Raw genomic sequence first — 23,008 nt, forward strand, 5'->3', positions numbered from 1 at the left:
ATCAGTTTTCAGAATATAAAAAGCAAGAGGTGGGGTTGCTTGGAAAGAAGCAAAATATTTCTTAAAGTCATATTAGACATTCTGGAACCAAATAGTAAGTTTAGGAGCACACAGTTTGAATTGGTAAACTTAAAAATAAAATAATTTTTCAAAAATGTAGTCAGGTACCCCAATCTTCTTGTGTCAGGTCATTTCTTTCTAAGTAAAACAAGTAATTGTGTGGGTATATAATCACAGATGATTTGGTGATTATATATTAGCAGTTGTAGTAAAGTATACTGGGCTAATATTTTTTCTTTTAAAAAATAGAGATAGCATTTGGGGCATAAAAATACCAATCCTTTTTCTTTGCTGTTATTAAGATTAATGATAAGTAGTTTTATGTAGAACATTTATATATGTGTGCTGTTTTAATTTTTAGTGAAAAGATACTGTTTTTTTGTGTGTTTTTTTGTAATAGTTTTAAACCCAATGAAGGAGTTATCATCATAGGAGCCACAAACTTCCCAGAAGCATTAGATAAGTAAGTATTAAAAGAAAATTTTTGTGAGGTACTGATATATGTTGGACTATGGATGAAATTTAAAAATATGATGCTAATGGCAGGAAGCCCACCACAGAACATCATATATGCTTCCCTTTATATGAAATGTCCAGTATAAGTAAATCCAGGGCAACAAAAAGTATGTAGATTAATGGTTGCCAGAGGCTGGGGAGAATGGGGAGTGACTTCCAGTGGATATGGGCTTTTTGTGTTTTATTTTTGAGGGGTCATGAACATTTCTAAAATTAGATTGTGGTGATGGTTACAGAATTCTGAAATATTAAAGAGCTTTTAATTATCCATTTATTTTTTCAATTATAAGAGAAAAATTTATTCAGAAAGTTACAGAGATAGAAAAGGTAAGCTAGCTGGGCTGTGTGGGCATAGGAAAGGAGTCATGGAAGCAAAAAGAAGGGCACTTGGAGTGCAGGAAAAAGAAATACAGAGGAGCCTGGGGGAAGGGAAAATGCTCAAGAGGGAGAAAGAGCATGCTGGCTTATCTACTTTAAATTTGGTAATATGTAAGTTATCTCAATAAAGCTGTTAAAAGGATCTTTGGATAACTTATATGTCACAAAAACTTTTTATGATATATAAAATTTAGTATAATTTTAAATTTTTATTGATTTTATTATAGAAGTTATTCATATTTTTGTTTCATCTAATAGTTTGTCTTTGCCTGAGACTCTAATAGACTGGTATAGAATTATCTGTTCTCTGGCTGATTGACTTGTACATTTTGTTTCTGAGGGGTGTCTGCTATCTGTAGGCACACATTTATTAAAACTTATTTGAGCCATGTTTTATAAGGAACTATCTGAATACTTATGTTCAAAACTACATTTAACCTCTGGTTGCATTGCCTTTCCAACCTCTCCTTAGTGTGGTGGTCCTGTTTAGCTTGCCTTCAACATAGTCACCTTACTAATTTTCATTTTCTTTGTGTATTCTCTCTTAGTGCCTTAATTCGTCCTGGTCGTTTTGACATGCAGGTTACAGTTCCAAGGCCAGATGTAAGAGGTCGAACAGAAATTTTGAAATGGTATCTCAATAAAATAAAATTTGATCAGTGTAAGTCTTATTCCATGATCCAAACATTGTTATCTCCATAAAATGGTAATATGCCAATCCACCCAGTTAGTGTTTCTTAATTAAGCAATGTCAGTTCCTTTGTAAGTTATTTTTTCTTTCATTTATAGTCCTTTAAAAAAAAAAAGTCCATTTCATACTTAATGCATATGCAGTAGATTTTATCATTTTGAATTCTGATTCTCATGAAAGTTTTCTTTTGAATATTCAGATAGATAATACTTAAAGATGAATATATGTATGTTTTTAAAGATGAATGTAAAATATGAAATAATAGGGAAAAACACCTGCACATTATGACCACAGTATTTCATGAGATAGTCACTTTAGTGTTAAGGAAGGGAAAATCACCTGTAAAACAAAGCACACGGAAACGAAAAATCATAGACCAACCTGAGTAATAAATGCAGCTATTACAGCTGCAGTATTTTCAAAGATAACTGAATCAAGTTAATAATAACTTGTGTTAAAAATAAACACAAATAAGCTTTCCATAATAAAGGGAGTTTTTATGTCCAAAGTATTTCAAAATGAAATTTTAGAAAAAGATATGTTTACAATTATGCTTCTTTGATTTGTTATTAGGCCACTAATGATGTAGGCCATAACTGAAGGTTTTTAAATGATCAGATAACTCTACATTTCTTTATTTTTTTCACAAAGTTATTTAAATTTAAGAGCTTTTGTTATTTGTCCCAATGGCAGTTTTATATTTATATTTATAACTATTTTGACTTTATTCCCTTAGAAATTATTAAAATAAATTTATTTTTTAGTTTTATAATTAAGATATATATTTTAAATTATGGTTCAGGATGGCTGTTATTATTTTTTTGGTATTTGAGTTCTTCCTTGCAAATTTTCTGTTGACTGTTTTGGGACTTTTATATATTGTGTTATATCTATACAGCTGTTGATCCAGAAATCATAGCTCGAGGTACTGTTGGCTTCTCTGGAGCAGAGTTGGAGAATCTTGTGAACCAAGCTGCTTTAAAGGCAGCTGTTGATGGAAAAGAAATGGTTACCATGAAAGAACTTGAGTTTTCCAAAGATAAAATTTTAATGGGTAGGTTTTCTTTTTTTCCTGTTTTATACTATTCAGTATGTTAGAGAATAAATCTTCATTTTGAGAGGTTATTAAAAAAACAAAACCAAAAAACAAAGATAGCCCTGGCCAGTGTTTCTTAGTGGCTAGAATTTTGGCTTGAATATTGAAGGGCTGAGGGTTTGATTCCCAATGGCATGCACCTGGGTTGTAGGTTAGATCACAGGCCCCAATCTGGCAGGTGTGGGAGGCAACTAATCGATGTGCCTCTCTGACATCAATGTTTTTCTCTATCTTTCTTCCCCCGCCCTCCTTCCTTTCCTCCTCTATTTTCTTCTCACACTTTCCTCAACTTTTTCCTTTCTATAATTTCTTTAAAAAAAAAAAAAAAAAAAAAAAAATATATATATATATATATATATATATATATATATATATGGATATATATATTTTGGATACATTTGGGATTCATTTCTTAGTATTTTTTACTGTAAATCAATATTTATATTATTGATTTCAGAGAGTAAGGAAGAGGGAGAGAGAGAAACATCAGTGATGAGAGAGAATCATTGATTGGCTGCCTCCTGCATGCCCCTTACTAGGGATCAAGCCCACAACCCGGGCATGTGGCCAGAATCGAACCCAGGACCCTTGGCTAGAATTAAACCCGGGACCTTTCAATCTGCAGGCCGCTCTATACGCTGAGTCAAACTGGCTAGGGCCCTTTCTATACTTTCTAGAAATCAATGGGAAAAATATCCTCAGGTGAGGATTAACAACAAAAAATAAAAACAAACATATAGGGACATGAAAATATATATTTGAATGTAGCAAAAACAGTTTGGCCTCTCACAGATAAATGTAGATTATATAATTACTAGAGGCCCAGTGCACCGGGGCTTGGGGGGGGGGGGGGTGTCCCTTCAGCCCAGACTGCACCCTTTCCAATCTGGGACTTCTCGGGATGTCCAACTGCTGGTTTAGGCCCTATCCTTAGACATCCCTCTCACAATACTGGAGTGCTGGCTCCTAATCACTCACCTGCCTGCCTGCCTTTGATGACCTGTGCAAATGACCTGGCCAGCAGCCCTAACTGTCCCCTGCTGCTGGCCAAGTCATCACCAATTGCCCCCTCCCTGCCAACTTGGTCGCTCCTACCTAATTGATCCCCAACCCGCCACTCCCGCTGGTCTGGTGCCTCATCTCTTCAGCCTAGTTGCCCCTTACTGGCTTTCTCCCCTGCCAGCCTAATAGCCCCCCAATTACCACCCATGCTGGCCTGGTTGCTCCTGACCGCCCCCCTGCCGGCCTGGTTCTCCCCAGCTGTCCCCCCATGCTGGCCTGGTTGCTCCTAACTCCCCCCTTGCCAGCCTGGTTCTCCCAGCTGTCTCCCCCTGCTGGCCTGGTTATCTCCAACTATCCCCCTGCCGGCTTGGTTGCCCCACGCAGTCTGCTGTTCAGTTGTTTAATCATCCCTCACTATCCCCCCTACTGGCCTGGACACCCCAAGCAGCCTGCTGGTCAATTGTTTGGTCGTCCCTCACTAACCCCCTTGCTGGCTTGATCATAGGCAGCCATCTTTTGAGGGTGTCAATTTGCATATTGCCTCTGTTATATAGGATACTTGTTTGGGATACATGGACATTTGGGATACATTTCTTAGTATTTTTTATTGTAACTCAAGAATTGGCTTCAAAATAGGTTAGATAAGACATCCCTTTTAAATTGAAAGTTTATTTTCTAGAAATATAAGTTTTCCCTTTGGCTATGAGAGTAAGATGATAGTTCTAATAATTTTGGTTTTCAGTACACATTGTTGTAGTTAATATGTATTGTGCAATTGTACTTATTTTTGAACAAAATAAGAGCATTTAACCTGATTAATTTTTTGCTTTTAGGGCCTGAACGTAGAAGTGTGGAAATCGATAACAAAAACAAAACCATCACTGCATATCATGAATCTGGCCATGCTATTATTGCATATTACACTAAAGATGCAATGCCTATCAACAAAGCTACGATCATGCCTCGAGGGCCAACACTTGGGCATGTAAGTATCTTGCAGTTTTTCTTTGCTTTCAGATAGCACTTTCCAGAAGCATATGTATGAAATTGCTGATAAAATCCCCTTAAAACAACATTCAGCTATTTGCTAAATTTGTTGATATTTTCGTACATATTTTTTAATATATATTTTTACTGATTTCAGAGAGGAAGGGAGAGGGATAGAGAAATAGAAACATCAATGATGAGAGAGAAACATCGATTGGCTGCCTCCTTTACGCCTCCCACTGGGATTGAGCCTGCAACCTGCCATGTGCTCTTGACTGAAATGGAAATCTTCTATCCACTGAGCCAACCCACCTAGGGTTGTTGATCTTTTCTTTTAAAAAAAAAAAAAATATATTTTTTAATTGATTTCAGAGAGGATGGGAAAGGGAGATAGAAACATTAGTGACAGAGAGTCATTGTTTGGTTGCCTCCTGCACATCGCACAATCTGGGCATGTGCCCTTGACCAGAATCAAACCCGGGGCCCTTCAGTCCACAGGCTGATGCTCTATCCATTGAGCCAAACCAACTAGGGCTGTTGATATTTTCTTTAACATCCTGAACCATCTTGAAATTAGAGATACTTGTGAAATTTATCTTTTAATAAAGAATATCCTTGATATTACTATATATTTCAATATGAAATTTAATTCTGGAATAGCAGCAAATTGTAATTCTTAATTATGTAATTGCATTTTTTCCTCCCACTAAAGAAATTATGTACTGACTCAGTAGTTTTTCTAAGAGTTTTCTTATTGAGTACAAAGTTTGTTCTCATATCTTTCTAATTGTAGAGATTTTAAGCATTTTTGTGCAACAGAGGATAGAAGAGTCCTATATCAGCTTTATCTACGTTATTTATAAAATGTATTTTGCCTTATAAATACATTTATAAAGTTTTCCTTATTTTATAAATGGCTGTTTTTTCCATCAGTCACCTGATGGTCATCTCTAATAAAAATCTTTGGGCTTTCAGCATCATGGTATTAATATTAAGTAAGGTGAGAGGGCCAGATGATAATTCTAGTTATTAATGTAGGTGTTCTAAAACTCTCTGAAATTTTTTTCTGTTTTTCAATTGTCTAGGTGTCCCTGTTGCCTGAGAATGACAGGTGGAATGAAACCAGGGCTCAGCTGCTTGCACAAATGGATGTTAGTATGGGAGGAAGAGTGGCAGAGGAGCTTATATTTGGGACTGACCATATTACAACAGGTTGGTTGTAAAAATGGCGTTAGTTCAAATTGTGTTTGTTGGTTTAAAGATATTTTTTAAATGAGTCCTATCTTTATTTTTAAATTTTAGGTGCTTCCAGTGATTTCGATAATGCAACTAAAATAGCAAAGTGGATGGTTACCAAATTTGGAATGAGTGAAAAGGTATTGGCTAATGTTATTGTTCCTTATGTCTTAAATGATATGTGCCAAATGTCTCTTGAGAGAGAGTTTTCATTATAAATTGATAACATTTACTTTCCTCTGTCTCATTCCAAATGGAGTTATCTTATTCTAAACTAGTGGTCTGTAAACCGTAGCTCGTGAGCCATTTGTGGCTCTTTGGCCCCTTGAGTTTTTAGCAAGGGCCAGCTTAGGAGTACCCTAATTAAGTTAATAACAATGTACCTACCTATATAGTTTAAGTTTAAAAAATTTGGCTCTCAAAAGAAATTTCAATCATTGTACTGTTGATATTTGACTCTGTTTACTAATGAGTTTGCCAACCACTGTTCTAAACTAAATCTTATTTTCTGGGTAATTGAGTATTGTTTTCATTCTAGCCACTTGAACACTAATAATTATTCATTCATGAGTTAACAAAATAATAAGACAAATTCTTTAGCCGTTTCTATTCATATGACGTAAAAAATATACTTGCTGAGCCTGCCATATTTTACCCTTTTCACGTATATCACTTTCTTGCATTATCACTGTGGTTCCATGAAGCAATTCTAATACTCTGAATTGTGGATTTCTGGACTTGGAATAGCTGCCAAGATTTCTAAGAAGGCGCTCACAAGCATACTTACGATTTTAAATTTTCTGTCTTGCTCACATTTTAGTTTTAGTGTTATACTTTCAGAAAAATGATAAATTTATTTGCCCTTAAAGCCATTTTATATAGGATTTCTTAATTTTCCCCATGAAATTGGTTTTCTTATGTATAGGATGGTACTTCCTCTGTTAGGTTTTATTTGTGGAGTTTTTGTTTTATTTTCTGTTCAATTTCTTCCCTTTTGTTTTAGCTTGGAGTTATGACCTACAGTGATACAGGGAAACTAAGTCCAGAAACACAATCAGCTATTGAACAAGAAATCAGAATCCTTCTGAAGGTAATTATCATATTTTTCTATATTTATTTATTTAGTCATAATGTGCCTAAATAGTTGGGTGCTTACCAAATGACAACTGAACCCTTTTGTTCTTTAGAAATAAAGATAATAAAGATAATAGGTGCACTATTTCAACCATGATTTATTTATTTATTTGTTAATCCTCACCTGAGGATATTTTTTTCATTGATTTTTAGAAAGAGTGGAAGGGGTGAGGCTGGGGTGGAGGGGAAAGAAGGAGAGAGGAGTGGGGGAGAGAGAGAGAGAGAGAGAGAGACACAACTATCCATGTCCTCGGATGAGGATTAAATAAGAAAAAAAGAATCAACCAATGAATAAATATATCAATAAGTAGAACAGCAAATTGATGTTTCTCTCTCTCCCTCTAAAATCAATAAGTAAAAATTTTAAATGCTTTTATTTTTATAAATAGAAATTGATTTCACATTTTTAGAGTACATAGATTTTTTATTTTATCATTTATGGTTTTTGCTTCTCTTAAGGTTTGGGTTTGTATTTGTTTTGTTTTGTTTTTTGCCTCTTATAGATCTGCTTTTCTATTTTAGGACTCCTATGAACGAGCAAAACATATCTTGAAGACTCATGCAAAAGAGCACAAGAATTTAGCAGAAGCTTTATTGACCTATGAGACTTTGGATGCCAAAGAGATTCAAATTGTTCTTGAGGGGAAGAAATTGGAATTGAGGTGATCTCTCTTGAAATGAGTCCGTTGCTGGTTTTACTGCAAGAATATAAGTAGCATTGCAGTACTCTCCTTTTGCAACACTTCTCTCCCATTCTTGACCTGGTATCATTCAAGGGTGTGAAACACTGTCAACCTTTTGTCACATTTATCTACTTTTGGTTATTCTCATGATGACACCTATTGCAAATTAGCAATCTATAGCAACTATGTTAAAGAAAATAAAGAACTATCAGGATTGAAACAGTTTGTTTGAGAAATGTCCATCAGTTATTTAGTTGCACATAAATAATGATTTTATGGTGGGTTATTCTACTAGATGTGAATAAAATTGTGCCTTGAGCTCCTTGGAAGTCTTCTTACTTAGAAAAAATGATATTGTTGAAGAATTATCCTCATTTCTAGGTAGTACCATTGATCTTTAATAAAGAAATGAAGCTTTTTGGCTGCTGGTAAACCATATTTCTACATACATCTGTGGAAACTTCATTAAGATACACTTAATTATGCTCCAGATTGTCCACATATAAAATTGTATTTTTTTTAAAATCTTAAAAATAGTGAATTGTAAATGTAAAGGTACAATCAGAATTTAATTGATTATAAACTTTTAAAAATGTTTTGCATTTTTGTGGCCCCCCCCCCCCCTTTTTTTTTTTTTTTTAACAATATCATGGTCACTAATGAAATTTATTTCAGGACTGCAGTCTTGTTAACTAAAAAAATGACACTTCCAATTTTGAATAAGTATATAATGATGCTTGATATTGAAAGTAAAATTAGATAAAAAGCTCAGTCCCCTTCAAAATGAACTTTTGAATTACACTGTATCAGAAATGGAAAATTGTGTTTGTTTTTTGTTCAGATTTTGTGAATATGAACATGCTGTTACAGGATTTACAAATTTATTTAACTCAATAGAAAAATTATTTTAGAATATTTATTGCTTTTTATATTTAACCAAATTATATTCTTGAAGTGATTTTATTAAAATTACCTGCAGTTTTCTAATAACTTTTAAGCCTTATATGTCTTCATTGAGGATGTTGATTACAGGAACTTGCCACATGATATTTGTGCCCTTTTAAAAAATAATTTTAAATTTGTTGTAATTTCAACCTTACAGAAATGTTAACAGAATAATAGAAATAACTTCCATATTCTCTTGACAGAGATTCATTAATTGTGTTCATTTGCCTAATTTTCTATTGCTGCCCCCCCCTTTTCTCTTTTCTTCCCTTCTACCCTCTCCCTCTTTGTGTGTGTATGTGTATATGTGTGTACATGCCATTGTGTGTATTTGTGTTCCATTTCTCTTGCTAGACTTCTGGGATTAAAGTTGGTCAGTCATATGGTAACTTTTATGACACTGAGGAATTGTTTCCAAAATAACTATACAACAATATTATATTCCACTCACCAGTGTTTGAGGGTTTCAGTGTGTCAATATATTATACAGTACTTCTTATAGTCTTCTGTTTAAAAAAAAAATTTGAATGTATTAGAGTGATATCAGTCAGTAAAATTATATAGGTTTCTGATATACAGTTCTACAGTACATCACCATTTGTATATTGCACTGTTGCTTATCTTATGCATTTTAAGAAATCACATACTATGACTACAAGACCTTTATCAGCTGGATCTTGCCTTTTTAAAATCCATTCTGACAATCTCTTTTGTTATTTCAGTTGGGTAAGATTCATTCATATTTATTATAATATTGATATAGTTGTTTATAATATCTGCTATTTCATTTTTTTGCCGAAGCTGGTTTGGCTCATTGGTAGAGCTTGTTTTCTGTTTTTCTCATAGTTAAACAGGTCCCCTGTGTTCCTCTTTTATTTAAGTTATATTTTAGTGATTGCTTTAAGGATGATAATACACATCACTTTATCCCAGTATACTTCAAAATAATACAAATTTAATTCTAGTAACATGGATTAACTATATTTTAGTATTTTCTTCTCTTTGTGCTAATATTGTCATTTGTAATATCTTTATATATTAGAACTCAACAATACAATATTATACTGCTATCTTATATTTTTAGTGTTTCTTTGGAATATCTTTAATTTGCCTTTTTTAAAGAGTTTTGCTGGGTTTAGCATAATATAGGGACTGACTTTTTATTTTTTTAAAGATTTAAAAAAATATATATTTTTTATTGATTTCAGAGAGGAAGGGAGAGCAAGAGAAACATCAGTGATCAGAGAGAATCATTGTTTGGCTGCCTCCTGAATGCCATCTACTGGAAATCAGCCAGCACCCCTGGCATGCATCCTGACTGAGAATTGAACTGTGACCTGGTTCATAGGTCAAAGCTCAACCAATGAGCCATGCTAGACTGGCAGTTTTTTGTTTAAAATAAGTTTGAATATGTTATGCTGGATATACTTACATTATTTTTGGAAAGAAGTTAGCTATTAATCAAAATTTTGGTCTCCTTTGGTGATAGGTTATTTATCTCTTATTTTTAAGAAGTTTTTCTCAGCTTTGACTTTTTTAAAAAAATATTTATTTTTCAGATTTTTACAGATATTCCTCTTTTTTCTCCCCATAGCTCCCCTCCACCTAGTTCCCACCCCACTCCAGGCCTTTCCTCCCTCCAACCCCCACTGACCTCATCCATAGGTGTCAGCTCTTTGTCCAGTCTCTTCCTCCACCCCCACAACCCCTTCCTCCTCGAGAATTGTCAGTCTGCCCCCTTTCCATGCCCCTGATTCTATTACATTCACCAATCTGTACTGTTCCTCATTTTTTTTTATTCATTTGACTTTTAGATTCACTTGTTGATATATCTTTATTTATTTTCACTTTGTTGTTCATAATTTTTTATCTTTACCTTTTTCTTCTTCTTCCTCTTCTTAGAGAATACCCTTCAGCATTTCATATAATACTGGTTTGATGGTGATGAACTCCTTTAGCTTTTTCTTGCCTGTGAAGCTCTTTATCTGACCTTCATGATAGTTTTGCTGGGGAGAGTAATCTTGGTTTTAGGTTCTTGCTGTTCATCACTTTGAATATTTCTTGCCACTCCCTTCTGGCCTGCATAGTTTCTGTTGAGAAGTCACCTGACAGTCATATGGGTACTCCCATGTAGGAAACTGTTTTTCTCTTGCTACTTTTAATATTCTTTTGCCCTTGGCACTTTAATTATGACGTGTCTTGCTGTGGTCCTCATTGGATTCCTCTTGTTTGGGGTTTCTGTGCTTCCTGGACTTGTAAGTCTGTTTCTTTCGACAGGTTGGGTAAGTTTTCTGTCATTATTTCTTCAAATAGGTTTTCAATATCTTGCGCGCTCTCTCTCTTTCTGGGACCCCCATAATTTGGATGTTGGTATGCTTGAAGTTGTCCCAAAGACTCCTTACACTGTCTTCATATTTTTGGATTCCTTTTGCTTTTCCAGTTGGGTATTTTTGCTTCTTTGCATTTCAAATCTTTGACTTGGTTCTTGGGATCCTCGAGTCTGCTGTTGGATCTCTGTATATTATTCTTTATTTCAGTCAGTGTAGGCTTAATTTCTAGTTGGTCCTTTTTCATATCCTTGAGGGTCTCACTAAATTTCTTGGAGGTTTCTAGAATATTCTTGAATAACCTTATAATAGTGGTTTTGAACTTTATATCCAGTATTTTGCTTTTATCCATTTCTTTCATTTGTGACTTCTTTGTCTCCACATTTTGGCTGCTTCCTTGTGTTTGTTTCTATGTACTGGGTAGCTGCTAAGTCTCCTTGATTGATAGAGTGGCCTTGTGTGGTAGGTTTCCTATAGGGCTCAGTGGCTCAGCCTCCGCAGTCAACTGAGGTGGATGCTCTTGGTACATACCTTTGTGGGTTGTTTGCAGTTTTATTGTAGTTAACCCTTAATTGCTGTTGATATCACTGAGGGGAATGGACCTCCAGGCCAATTGGCTGTGATGATCAGCTGAGTCTATACTGGAAGATTGCTGCACAGGAGACACCCTTATTGGGCAGGACTTGCTACAGCAGGATTTTGATGCTGAGTCTGCCCCTTGAGTGTGTCTCTTATGGATGTGGAGAGTTGTAATCTGGTATGGTCTCACTCTGACCACTGGGTACACTGGCTCTTGGATCTCCAAGGAGGTGCAAGGTCAGCCCACTGTTTGGGCATGCCAGCAGTAGCTACAAAGACATCTGCAGATTCCTCCTCTTTGTATGGGGTTTGGAAGTGGCCAGACGAGGCTCAGCTGTGAAGCAAGGCAGGCTGCTGCTGCTGGGACTTGGGCCTTCTTTTGGAAGTTCTGGGGCTCTCTGATCCAGCTGCAATTTGACAGGTTTTTAGGCAGAGAAAGGACAGGCCATTCATATGCAAAAGCTGATGTGCACAGTTTGGGTAGGGTTGTAAATTGGGTAGGGCGGGATCTCTGGGAATCTCCAGGGTAGAGCAAATAGCAATGGCTCCCAGTCAGCCCTGTACCAGAGCGGTCCCTAGGTCTTTGCATCCCATGCCTCTGTGCAGGAACAATGATCACTGCAAGCACCTCTGAGAGAAAGCCGCCCTCACATTACAATTCCAATGCCAGACAGTCCAGTTTCTCTCCGTATGTGTCTGGGTCCCCTAGAGTTGCTTCCAGACCTGGAGTTCAGAGCAAGTATAAGCTTGTATCTCCCTCCCAATTAAAAGAGCAGCACATCCAGGTGCCAGCACTTTCCGTGCCTCCTCACTTCTTACCAGTCTTAATGCGCTTTCTTCAAAACTCTAGTTGTGGAACTTCTGCTCAACCAGCTTTCCTGTAGTTCTGGGTGATAGTTCTGCCTTTTAGTTGTAATTTTGATGTGGTTGTGAGAGGCAACCAGTATAGGTGTTTATCTATTCCACAATCTTGGTTCTTTCATTAATTCTTTAAACATGACAAGTTCACAACAGATGCTTTTAAGCCTATGATAAATTCAACATCTCGAGGAGATAGTTTTTATTTCTTCCTTAGTAAGGGTCACACTTTCTTATTTCTTTGTTTTCTAATCTTTTTTTTTCTTCTTTCTAAACTTACTGAACTTCAGCTAGTGTTGCAATATGGAGTTGATTTTCTTTATAGAGGGTTGTCATTGTTTTGTTTAGTAAGTTGCCTCCAGCAAATTTGTGAAGTTTGTCCCTGCTAGAATGTGTAGCCATTCATGTCTGTTCATTTATAGAATGTTTAAATCTTGCTGCTTAAGGTTTATTGCTAGGTCTGCATTGCCTGGCATTTAGCCAAATCTTGGACCAACCTTCTCTTTACATCTCATCAGCCAGGACTTCCTCCTGCTGGTGGATCTGTGTGTTGGCTCACAAGGACATTCAATGTTCAGATCATTTTCAAGCCTGCCCTGATTTTGCACATCCCAGAGACTGAATGAATCATTTCCAAAAAGAGTTACCCATGTTTCTTGGTTACTCTTACAGGGAAAACACATTAATGACAACCTTTGAACTGGAATTGGAAAACCTTTGCTAAGGGATTGGTAAGGCATCCATCTCTCAGTCATTTTTCATCACAAAACAAATACTAGTCTACACATTATAAATTCCATTAGCGTAAATTTAATGAGTGTGCAGGGAGGCTGAACCAGGGCATTATTTGAGACTTCAATAGGCATGAGGATTCCAAGCAACACCTTTCTACAGGCATCTGCTCTGGGTCCAATATTAGTTCTACAAAAATCTGGGAATGGGGAATTTTTAAATTCCGATTACTCATTTGACCAAGGAAACACAGAAACTCAGAGTTGGTCTAACATTTACTCTGAGTACTGGTCCATTGAGAGACACTAGGGTCCACTGACCTGAAGTCCTGGTGACTGCCTCCTACCTCTCTGCAGCCGGGTCATGTCTCTGATCCTCACTGTAGGCTGAATCAGGAATGTCAGCCTTCTCTTCACATGTCACTACAGAGCGCCTCTCCTGTAAATCTGAGGAGCAAATAGGGTACAGTAGATCATTTTCTAATTGGGCTGCTGTAGGAGGCAAAAGCTTGGTGATCATAGTTTAAACTAGGGGTGTCGAACTCAATCAGAGAGGGGGCCAAAATCTAAAATCCAGCCTAAATCGCGGGCCGAATGGTTTACTGAACAGTCATAAACTGTCATTGTGATGGAAACGCAGCAGAGTGTAGTGATGACAGCGCGGTGCGGGCCACATTGCAAGGCCTGGCGGGACGGATTTGGCCCGCGGGCCTTGTGTTTGACACGTGGTTTAAACCACACACACACACACACAAAAGAAGAAGAAGAAGAAGAGTTGGTCTAATAGCTAAGTCGTCCTGAGAATTTTTTCTTGTTGGTTTGTTCTTTTACCAATGAAGGCACTTGTCCCTCAGCAGGGACCTTTCACCAGCAGCAATTTTTGCGGAAGATCCAGTCACTCAGCTTCTGAGTTTTCATCCCAAGCAATTTTGTAAACTATTGAATCAAAGAACAAAATGGCAATAAATAGCAACAGAAGAATAACTACCGTATTTTCGGGCGTAGAAGACGACCGGGCGTATAAGACAACCCCCTAATTTTACAGTGAAAACATAGGTTTAGGCCTATATTCACTGTATAAGACTACCCCCCACTTCCGAGGCAACACCAGTTTTTTTTAATAGACCGCCTCTTTGGCCAATCTGAGCAGGCTTTTTATGCATGCAAATTATACATGTTCTGTACCCGAAGCTACACTGTGTTCTAGTAAAAGGCCTGCTCAGATTGGCCAGAGTCAGAGAGGCGGTCTATTAAAAAAAGAACTGGTGTTGCCTCGGAAGTGCGGGGTAGTCTTATACAGCGAATATAGGCCTAAACCTATGTTTTCACTGTAAAATTAGGGGGTCGTCTTATATGCCGGAAAATACGTTACCTAAATTAAAACCTATGTATTTGTCTTGCTGTAAGGTTTACCAAAGGTTCACATTTTCCTGGTGCATTTTATGCAGTCTTGGTTTCTGTTATTTTTCATTTTGGCTAGCTCCTGAACTCATTAGAAAATGTAGTAGGAATGTGGTAAGTTCTGAGTTAGCTGGGTTTGCATTAGTTGTTGCTGTGTGCCTGCTCCTGTTCCTGTGCATCGCATCCACCATAGCAGGTGTAGTCTAATTGTAATTGCTGGATTAAGAACTATTGATACATGTTTATACCAGTTACTCTGGAATATGGAGTCAACCTATTTTACCTTCCTAAGAAATAGAATAAAGATGGAAAGACAGGAGTTGCTGATAGAGAAAGATGAAAGCAAGGGGAAATGAGTATTTAGACTTTAACTTTGTAAATCTTAAAGAATATGGAACATGTTTGGAGCATAAGAGGCTTCCTAATGGTGAAGATGATAAGCTCAATAAGGGCATTACTGAAGGATGTGGCTAATGGGATTTGAGGAATTATCTTACCCTTCAATAAAAACAACCCCTCTTGCTTGCATTTTACTTTATTTTTTTCATCTGCATCATAAAATTCCTCAATATTACATCATAAAATTCCTCAATAAAGATTTCTGGTGAAATCTTTACCATCTAGTTTGCCTTCCCTGCAAAACTGCCATAAACTGTCAACTCCTTCACCAGTTACAAAATTATAGCTTGAAAATTTCTTCAATCAGATTGTCAGTTGTACAAATACTTATAATCATTTATAATGATAGTGGGAAAATATTCCATCACAATAAAAAATGGAAAATCCCTGGTATGTGTGAAGTGGACAAGATTTACAAGGAAAACACCTACCACATCACTAATAGTGTCAGCAACAACCACAAAAAACAAAAATCCAAAAATGAAAGTATCAGCCTGCCTGGGAGCTCAGTTGGTTAGAGCATGGTCCAGGTATTCCAAGGCTGTGGGTTTGAATCCCAGACCGGGCACATCTAAGAAGGAACCAATGAAAGCATAAATAAGTGGGGCAACAGAAGTTTCTCTCTAAGAGTATTTTAAAAGATATATAAAAAAAAACACCAAAAAACGAAAAGCTAAAAACATATAATAGGACTTAAATTAATTGAGAGACATATGTATCTGAATATACTGATTCAAGAGATTGTCAGTTAAAGTTAATTCTCAAGCTAATTAAAATCTCACTAAGTTTTTTTTTTTTTTTTTAACTTGGAATACTGATTAAAACTTAATTTCAAATAATTTCAAGATAAATATTGCCAGGAGGTGACAGAAAAAGAATAATGAGGGAGAACATTGAAATTAAAATACTACATTTTATAAAGAAGTTAAAATCGTGCAGTGCAGATGCATAAAGAAGCAGGCAATTCGATGGATAAAACAGACCACCCAAAAAACAAAACAACCAGAGAGTATTAATAATGCACAGTGAAGTGACATTTTAAACTAGGCTAGAAAAGGTGGTTTGGGGCAGGTGAATAGCCATTTTTTAAGGAAGTTCTTAAATGTGAACACCAGACTCCAAAATAAATCGTGGATTAAAGACTTATTTGGAGAAATGCAATGTATTATAAAGGGCGAAAGGGGGAGGAGTAAGAGGCCTGCGGAAAGGTGCTTTCATCTGCAGAACAGGCACTGGTTTCCCATAAATTTGCACCTGCAGAGACACATTGCCACAGTCTCTGAAACCATGAAAGCATCCTTCTGTTGTTGCCTCCACTAAATTCCCTGGAGATTGGCTGGGGCCAGAGAAGTGTGGAACAGATAAACTAGGGAACTGGGAGAGTTAGAGATGTTTTTAAGGGGAGTTTTCTGGGGGACCAGACCTTGGCCGTCCTGAAGTTCCACACCACCTTAGCCCTGGTCTTAGGCAAAGACTGCTGTTTTACTGGGGTAACTATTGCAAGCCTCTGCAAACACTTGGCCAACTCCCAGGGGTGTTGGAACAGAACCCACACCTGCCCACAGGCAATCACTAAGTTTTAAAAAAAAATTTAATTTTTGTTAATCCTCACTGAGAATATTATTTCCATTAATTGTTTCTTTGTGGAAGGAAGAGAGGGAGGAGGAGTGCAGGGAGAGGGAGAGGGAGAGGGAGAGGGAGAGGGAGAGGGAGAGGGAGAGGGAGAGAGAGAGAGAGAGAGAGAGAGAGAGAGAGAGAGAGAGAGAGAGAGACATCAATATGAGGGAGACCTTGGTGGACTGCCTCTGGAATGCACCTGACTGGGACCAGGGCTCTAATCTGCAACTTCGGTTCAGCCCTTGACTAATTATGGAACCTGCCACCCTCTGGTGCTTGGGCTGAAGCTCTAACCAGGGAGACACACCCACCAGGCATTCTCTGAGATTTGAGTTACTTGGGCCTTGCACATGGGGTCTGGCTATCCTTGACCACAAGGCCCTATGCACATGCCTAGTGATGTCAGAGGCCGTTGCTTGGTTACTATGATTCCGAGAGGAGAGATGCTAAACTGCCAAACTGCCCTGCTTGAATGCTGTGGCGTGAGGTGGTTGGCTAGAGAGCTGGTATTGAGCTCAGGAGGCGCGAAAAGTGAAAAGCGGAGGGAAGGTGAGGCTTCTCTGAAGCCCTGACTCTCTGCCATGAACAAGGTGTTTTCTTTTCTGAGAAGTCCCCGCATGGTGGCCATGGACTCCCCCACCCAACCTGGGAGCAGTGGTGTGGGAGCCAAAAGGCCTCTCTTTCGAGAAAAAGATATGGGAGCAATCCACAAAGCTGCCAGCGTGGGCAACGTGCGGAAAGTGAAGCAAATCCTATTTTTCAGGAAAAGTGGCCTGAATGATAGGGACAGGATGAGCAGGTAATGGGGACTGGGAGACTGGGGCCTGGGGTCCACTGGGAGGAGGTGGGTGGTTCTGGCTCAGCAGCTGGAGGGCAGTCTCCTGTCAGCCAGGGCGCTGGGCTGACTTTCCTCCCAGGGCCCCACAGCTCCTCTCCAGGGAACACCTGACCTGGGGTCTAGCCCTCAGACCAACTTTATGAGCAAAAACAAAAGGACCCACTCACAATTCCTCCTATAGAACATTTGACTGATATATCAATATTGGAAACAAAATTAAGTATATACAACATTTTGTAATAGACTAGAGGCCTGGTACACAAAACCCCTCAGCCCAGCCTGTACCCTTTCACCATCCAGGACCCCTAGCTCCTTACCAACTGCCTGCTCATTGATCCTTAGTGCTGCTGCAGAGGCAGAAGAGTCTCCTGTCATCCCACTGCGCTTGCCAGCCTTGAGCCAGGCTTCTGGCTGAGTGAAGCTCTCCCTGTGGGAGCACACTGACCACCAGGCTTATCTCCTGCATTAAGCGTCTGTCCCCTGGTGGTCAGTGTGCATCATAGTGGTTGTTCTGTGGATATGCATATAAGGCTTCTATTATATAGGATGTACACATTTTTACACTGTAATATTACATGCTATAGAAAAATGCATAATGAGAGAAATAATTCCCATAACTGATCAACTTCTGGGCTAAATGTTCTTCGGGTAAAATCCAATATCTGCTTTATATCATTGTGCACCTATGTTCTTTATGGAGGGACCTCAGAAGGAACTTTGAAGTGGGAAGATGGCTGTGGTCCTGATTAGAAAGAATCACTTTCTCAAAGTGTGTGTTCTTCCTGTGTTTATCAATTTTACAACCAAATAAATATGTTTTAAAATTATTTCAGTTACATGCTATCTTTCATTGTTGTGAGGAAATTAAGAAAATTTTGTATAGCACACACAGGTTTACCCTTCTAGCTATCAACATCTGATATAAACTTTGACAAATTATTTATTTACAAATAAATGATTGGAATAGAATGGAAAATTCCCAAACACCCCAAATATATATAAGACTCTAGAAATTGATATTGGTGATATTTCATGTGTGTAGGAAAAGTTCAATTAAAAATGGTGGAATTTTCTGTTGAGTATTTGGAGAAAAGTAACTAGACTAAAATAAATTCCAGATTAAAAATTTTAAATATAGAAAATGAGAAAAGAACTAGAAGAAAGTGCAAATGCCTATTTATAAATTTAAAAGAAAATATTGACCAAGACTTCAAGAGCAAGATTTCAGGAGGTTAATTGAGCAATATAAAAAAAAAAAATCAAACCTTCTTTATAGATGTTAAACTTGCTACATTTTCCACTGGTTTTATGTACATGAATCAAATCATTGACTCAGTTATTGTAGTTATATTTACCCCTGAGGACTATAATCTTAAATTTCTGCCTAATAAAGTTAGGGGGCCTGCTTATAAGATAAGGGCCTGCAATGAGGGCCAGGAGTAATCTTTAGAGAGTCTGAAGAGTCCTGAACTCTAAATTTTTCCTAGGCTGTCTTAAGCCGGGTGTGATGAAGTCACATTGGGATTCCATTGACCTTGACTGCTCCAGCACCAGCCATTTTCAGGGCTTCCAAGCAGGATACCAGGCTTTTCCTTGGCACTCTTATTGGCTTCAAGTCTTCAGAGTTCAGACAGGGTTCTTTAAAACATGACACTACAGTCAAAGTTTGCGGTCAATAAAACCACTATTAGAAACCGGTCTTATTGAGTTTATGCAGAGAAATGTATTGCCATGATTTATTAAGCATTGCCAAATTTCAGAGGAATTATATAAGGAGAAAAATATACTGACCTGCTTTAAGATCTTCTGATTTTCCTTGTCAGTCCTTTCTATGGATTCTTCAGAGTAATATAACTGGCTTTAAGTAATAAGGAGAAATTCAAAATGTGTCTATTTTCAAGTAGACAATTTTAGCTGTCCTAATAGTAGGGCTCCTCCCTACTTGACCTGTCATATGGTCTCTGGGAGGGGTGACATGCCCGCTGAGAAAGGGAGCTTTATTGCTTTACAGGGTCTCACATGTCACAGGACCTCATGGGGTCTGTAATTCCTGTAACAAAGGGCTGGTACTCCCCACTTCCCTCTGTTCCAAACAGGCCTTCCAGTTTCCTAAAGTTGAGGTTTTTGCCATACCTGACATGGACATGGTCACACAGTCCTGCAAGGCTGCCAACTGTCTTTCAATAGAGACTAAAATCAGATGGGTATTTTCTTTGCCCATTTGGGCACCTGCCCTTTTGGAAACTGCATTCAAATCTATAAGGTTAATGCAATATTATTAACACAATGAAGTTTAATATTGGCACTGTGGCCACCTTAGGTAACCAAATCTCCTGCTATCATATATCACACATGGTAGGGCTAAATAAATATCTTAGGGAGGTGACTAAAGTCTTCTTGACTTTCCCACACAAAGCAAAATTGTCCTTGTATTTCTGGAGTCATGCCCATGAAGATGCAGGCATCATCTAAGTCTATTATACAGTTTTCTGCAGGCCACTGTCAGGGCTGTGCATGGTGGCCAGTTCTTTCTAGCCACAAACACAGCCTACCTAATTTCCCTGAAATTTATTCTAGCATGGGAGAAAGTTGCTTTGTTGTAAACAGGCAGCTTAACCCTATATAACTGGGCTTGGACATCTGCCTAGAAAGCTGTAATTTATAAGCTTAACATGTGGCCTTAGGTCCTTCTAACCCAACAGGGTCTCTGCCATCCCTCAGTCAAGCTCCTCTCTTGGAGAGTCTCAAAGTCTTGAAGGCTCCCGGGTCCAGAGAAAGTGCCTTTCCTTTGCTCTTTAACTTTAAGCTGCCATTCTAAAACAGCCAGAGTTGTAACTAACTAGAAACAGCTTAGCATATTGCAAAGCGCTTCTGTGGCAGTGGCTTGGGTATTAGGCCCCTTGTCTTTCTGCCAGTCCCCTTCATGGCAGAGCAGCGACCAGGCCTCTCCCAAGGGATGGCACTGGAAGGGGATCTCAGCCCCTCCTCTTCCAGCAGCAACAGGTACTGAACCCTTTCAGTACATTTGCAAACAGGGAGCTTTCACTAGCTCTAGCTTCCGTTTTCATAGATCCAGGCCACTGCAGGCAGCTCAGGCATCCAGCCCCCCTCACCCCCTTCTTTCATCTGGCTCTTAGGGGATGAGTCTGCCTAGCAATCAGTTTTAAATCACCAGGGAAGCTAGAAGTTCTGATAAGACACCTAGGCCAGCAGAGGTCTGCAGCCAGTAAAAAATAAAACCCTGTCTCTCCCAGCTTCATAATTAACTGCTGACACCCCCTCCCCTTCTCTGCATTAACCATTTACTCTGTCCTTAGCAGGGGAAATAAGGCAAGCGATCTGAGATCCTGTATAACCAGGCTTTTTACATTTAAGGATATTTTTTTCTCATTCAAATCTGTAACCGTTGGTTTCCCTCATACATTTTAACTCTAAGCCCCTAGACTCTTAGAGGATCTTAAACCCTCCTCCTTTACTACTCTTGATTTCTCTGACCACCCCTTCCCCACCCTGTCCCGTCCCCCAGTCCAGTTGCTTGTCTCCCTTTCCGATTGTGAGTCAGAGGAAGACAATTTCTACAAAGGAGAAACAGAAACAGTGGGAGTTTCAGAGAAAACTACAGACTACCACTATAGCAGTCCTCCCTTTCGAAGGCTGAGTTTTGACCTGTGGAAAAATAACTATTAGTCTGGAAAGATAGGGAGGAGGAAGATAAGGGTGTGTAGGGAGATTTCTTGTCAGCTGAAAGCCTGGATGGTCTCCTGAAAGAAAAGATCTTTAATCCAGTTACGAATGCTATTAGAATCAGGGGTCCAAGTTAATAATAACTTCAGCCTTAGTTTCACGTTGAACTATGATGTCACAGGCAGGGACAGGCCTGTAAATCTCTCCGCTTTGCGGAGCTGTGAGCCCTAGTCCTGAAAGTCTCCCATCACCAAAAGAGCAAATAATGCCATAAATAAAAGTTCTTTGTTCCTTGAAATGTCACAAATTTATACCTTTAAATTAACCCTAGTACTTTAAAATTTCAATTTAATATAGCAAATTTATAAATCAGAGCAAACGAAACCCTTACTTATGCAAAATTAGAGAGACATTTTTATTAGCTAAATGGGCTGATTCCCTCCACTGTGATTGAGAGCAAACATCTCTGAGAAAAATAACTCAGCAGTGCTGCTTAAGACGTTTGCAGACCACCAGAGCAGGTCTGCCCTATCTCTAAACAATTTACACCACAGGAAGAGATAACAAATACTCCCATGTGTATAGCCAGTTAACACAAAGTAGCTTTCACTTCACACAGACCATTTAATGAACAGATAATTATGCCAACACAGACAAACAACCATACTCACACTCTCTCAGCAGACTAGTCCAGATTGGAGCTGAGCAGGTAAACACAACAATGCCCAGCTCCCCAAATGGTCTTGGGGACACTCCAGGCACCCATGTCCCAGAACAGAATTCTCGACCAACGTCTTGGTGAGAAACTTAAGACTGCATCCAGTCCCGGTAATAAATTGGCTAGTCCCACACAAACAAACAGCAGAGTGAACTCTTAATTCCTTCATTCACCTACAGAGTCCCACATTTATATACTAGCTAGTTCGAGTTTTTTACTTCTACCAGATATTTACCCAGAGTTTAAACAGTCACCTGATTCCTGACTCCTGATTAATTTGCCTGAGGAAGCTCTCTATGGCCTCCCGGGAGGTGATTAAGCTCCCGCTTCCACTCACTTGGAGTGGGCTGAATTGATGGGGCCCCTACCTTACAGATTCTGTAGACAGGTCCAGAAGTGCCTGTACACTCTCTCCAGATGCTGGCCGGATCCTGGGCTGAGGCCCAGGAGCGCCTGGAGTCCTTCGGGTCAGTTCTGCTAAATCAGAAGAGCAGCATCTCCTGGAGGCCTTTCCTGCTCCCCGGCCCCACACCTGGCCCATTCACCGAGGCCAAACGTTATTTCTAGGTCAGGGAACCAGTAAATGTTACAGAAAACCGAAGAAGAGCAAAGCAATGCTTAGAGAGATGGAGTTATTAATACATTTATTATGCGCAGGTCCAGGGGAAAATGTATCTTAAATTCTGGGCCCCAACATGCAGAAATTCTCTCTATTTATATGATTTTACCTTCTTTGTCTCCCAAATATGGAGTGTTTTCGGCCCCCTTTTGCAAGTTCTTAAAGAGCCAGTGTGTACTGGGGCCTTGAGACCTCAACCAGAGGCCTGGCCTGGTGCTAGCACTGATGACCTTGTCTGGAGAAGGATAAATCTACAGAAGCCAAATAGGGTTAAAATTTCAAACAGCAGTTTTCATACAAGATGGATGCTTCAACATAGTATATATGATTTCCTTCTCTTATACAGCAGCATAGTATTCTATTGTGTAAATGTACTACATCTTTTTCATCTATTCATCTACTGATGGGCACTTGAGCTGTTTTCATCTATGCCTGTAAGCACATCATATTTATTTTACTTTATTTTATTTATTTATTATTTATTTATTAATTTATTTTTATTTTTTTAC

The 23,008-nt window shown here is 38.5% G+C and overlaps 1 protein-coding gene and 1 long non-coding RNA gene across 3 annotated transcripts in view; one reads left to right on the top strand and one right to left on the bottom strand.

Annotated features, from left to right (window-relative positions):
• Positions 1-8,300, top strand: part of YME1L1 (YME1 like 1 ATPase) — a 73,036-nt gene extending 64,736 nt beyond the window's left edge. Inside the window, exons 12-19 of one of the 2 annotated variants that reach the window (XM_045587785.1) lie at positions 461-523; positions 1,503-1,615; positions 2,544-2,699; positions 4,577-4,728; positions 5,816-5,942; positions 6,033-6,106; positions 6,970-7,056; positions 7,604-7,831. In XM_045587785.1, coding sequence (XP_045443741.1) covers positions 461-523; positions 1,503-1,615; positions 2,544-2,699; positions 4,577-4,728; positions 5,816-5,942; positions 6,033-6,106; positions 6,970-7,056; positions 7,604-7,633 — 802 coding nt within the window. In that variant the 3' untranslated portion in view covers positions 7,634-7,831. Of the gene's footprint in view, positions 1-460; positions 524-1,502; positions 1,616-2,543; positions 2,700-4,576; positions 4,729-5,815; positions 5,943-6,032; positions 6,107-6,969; positions 7,057-7,603 lie in introns of both variants that reach the window. The other variant, XM_036459042.2, reaches the window with a different exon arrangement.
• LOC118730809 lies at positions 5,176-21,453 on the bottom strand. Its single transcript, XR_004991626.2, has 4 exons — positions 21,414-21,453; positions 19,019-19,332; positions 9,882-9,884; positions 5,176-5,190 (listed from the first exon to the last, which is right to left on the bottom strand). It is a non-coding gene; the product is annotated as an uncharacterized LOC118730809 (long non-coding RNA).
• Between the last annotated feature and the right edge of the window lie 1,555 nt (positions 21,454-23,008).

The sequence above is a fragment of the Pipistrellus kuhlii genome, unplaced genomic scaffold (assembly GCF_014108245.1).
Source record: "Pipistrellus kuhlii isolate mPipKuh1 unplaced genomic scaffold, mPipKuh1.p scaffold_m20_p_1, whole genome shotgun sequence".
Classification (NCBI taxonomy): domain Eukaryota; kingdom Metazoa; phylum Chordata; class Mammalia; order Chiroptera; family Vespertilionidae; genus Pipistrellus; species Pipistrellus kuhlii.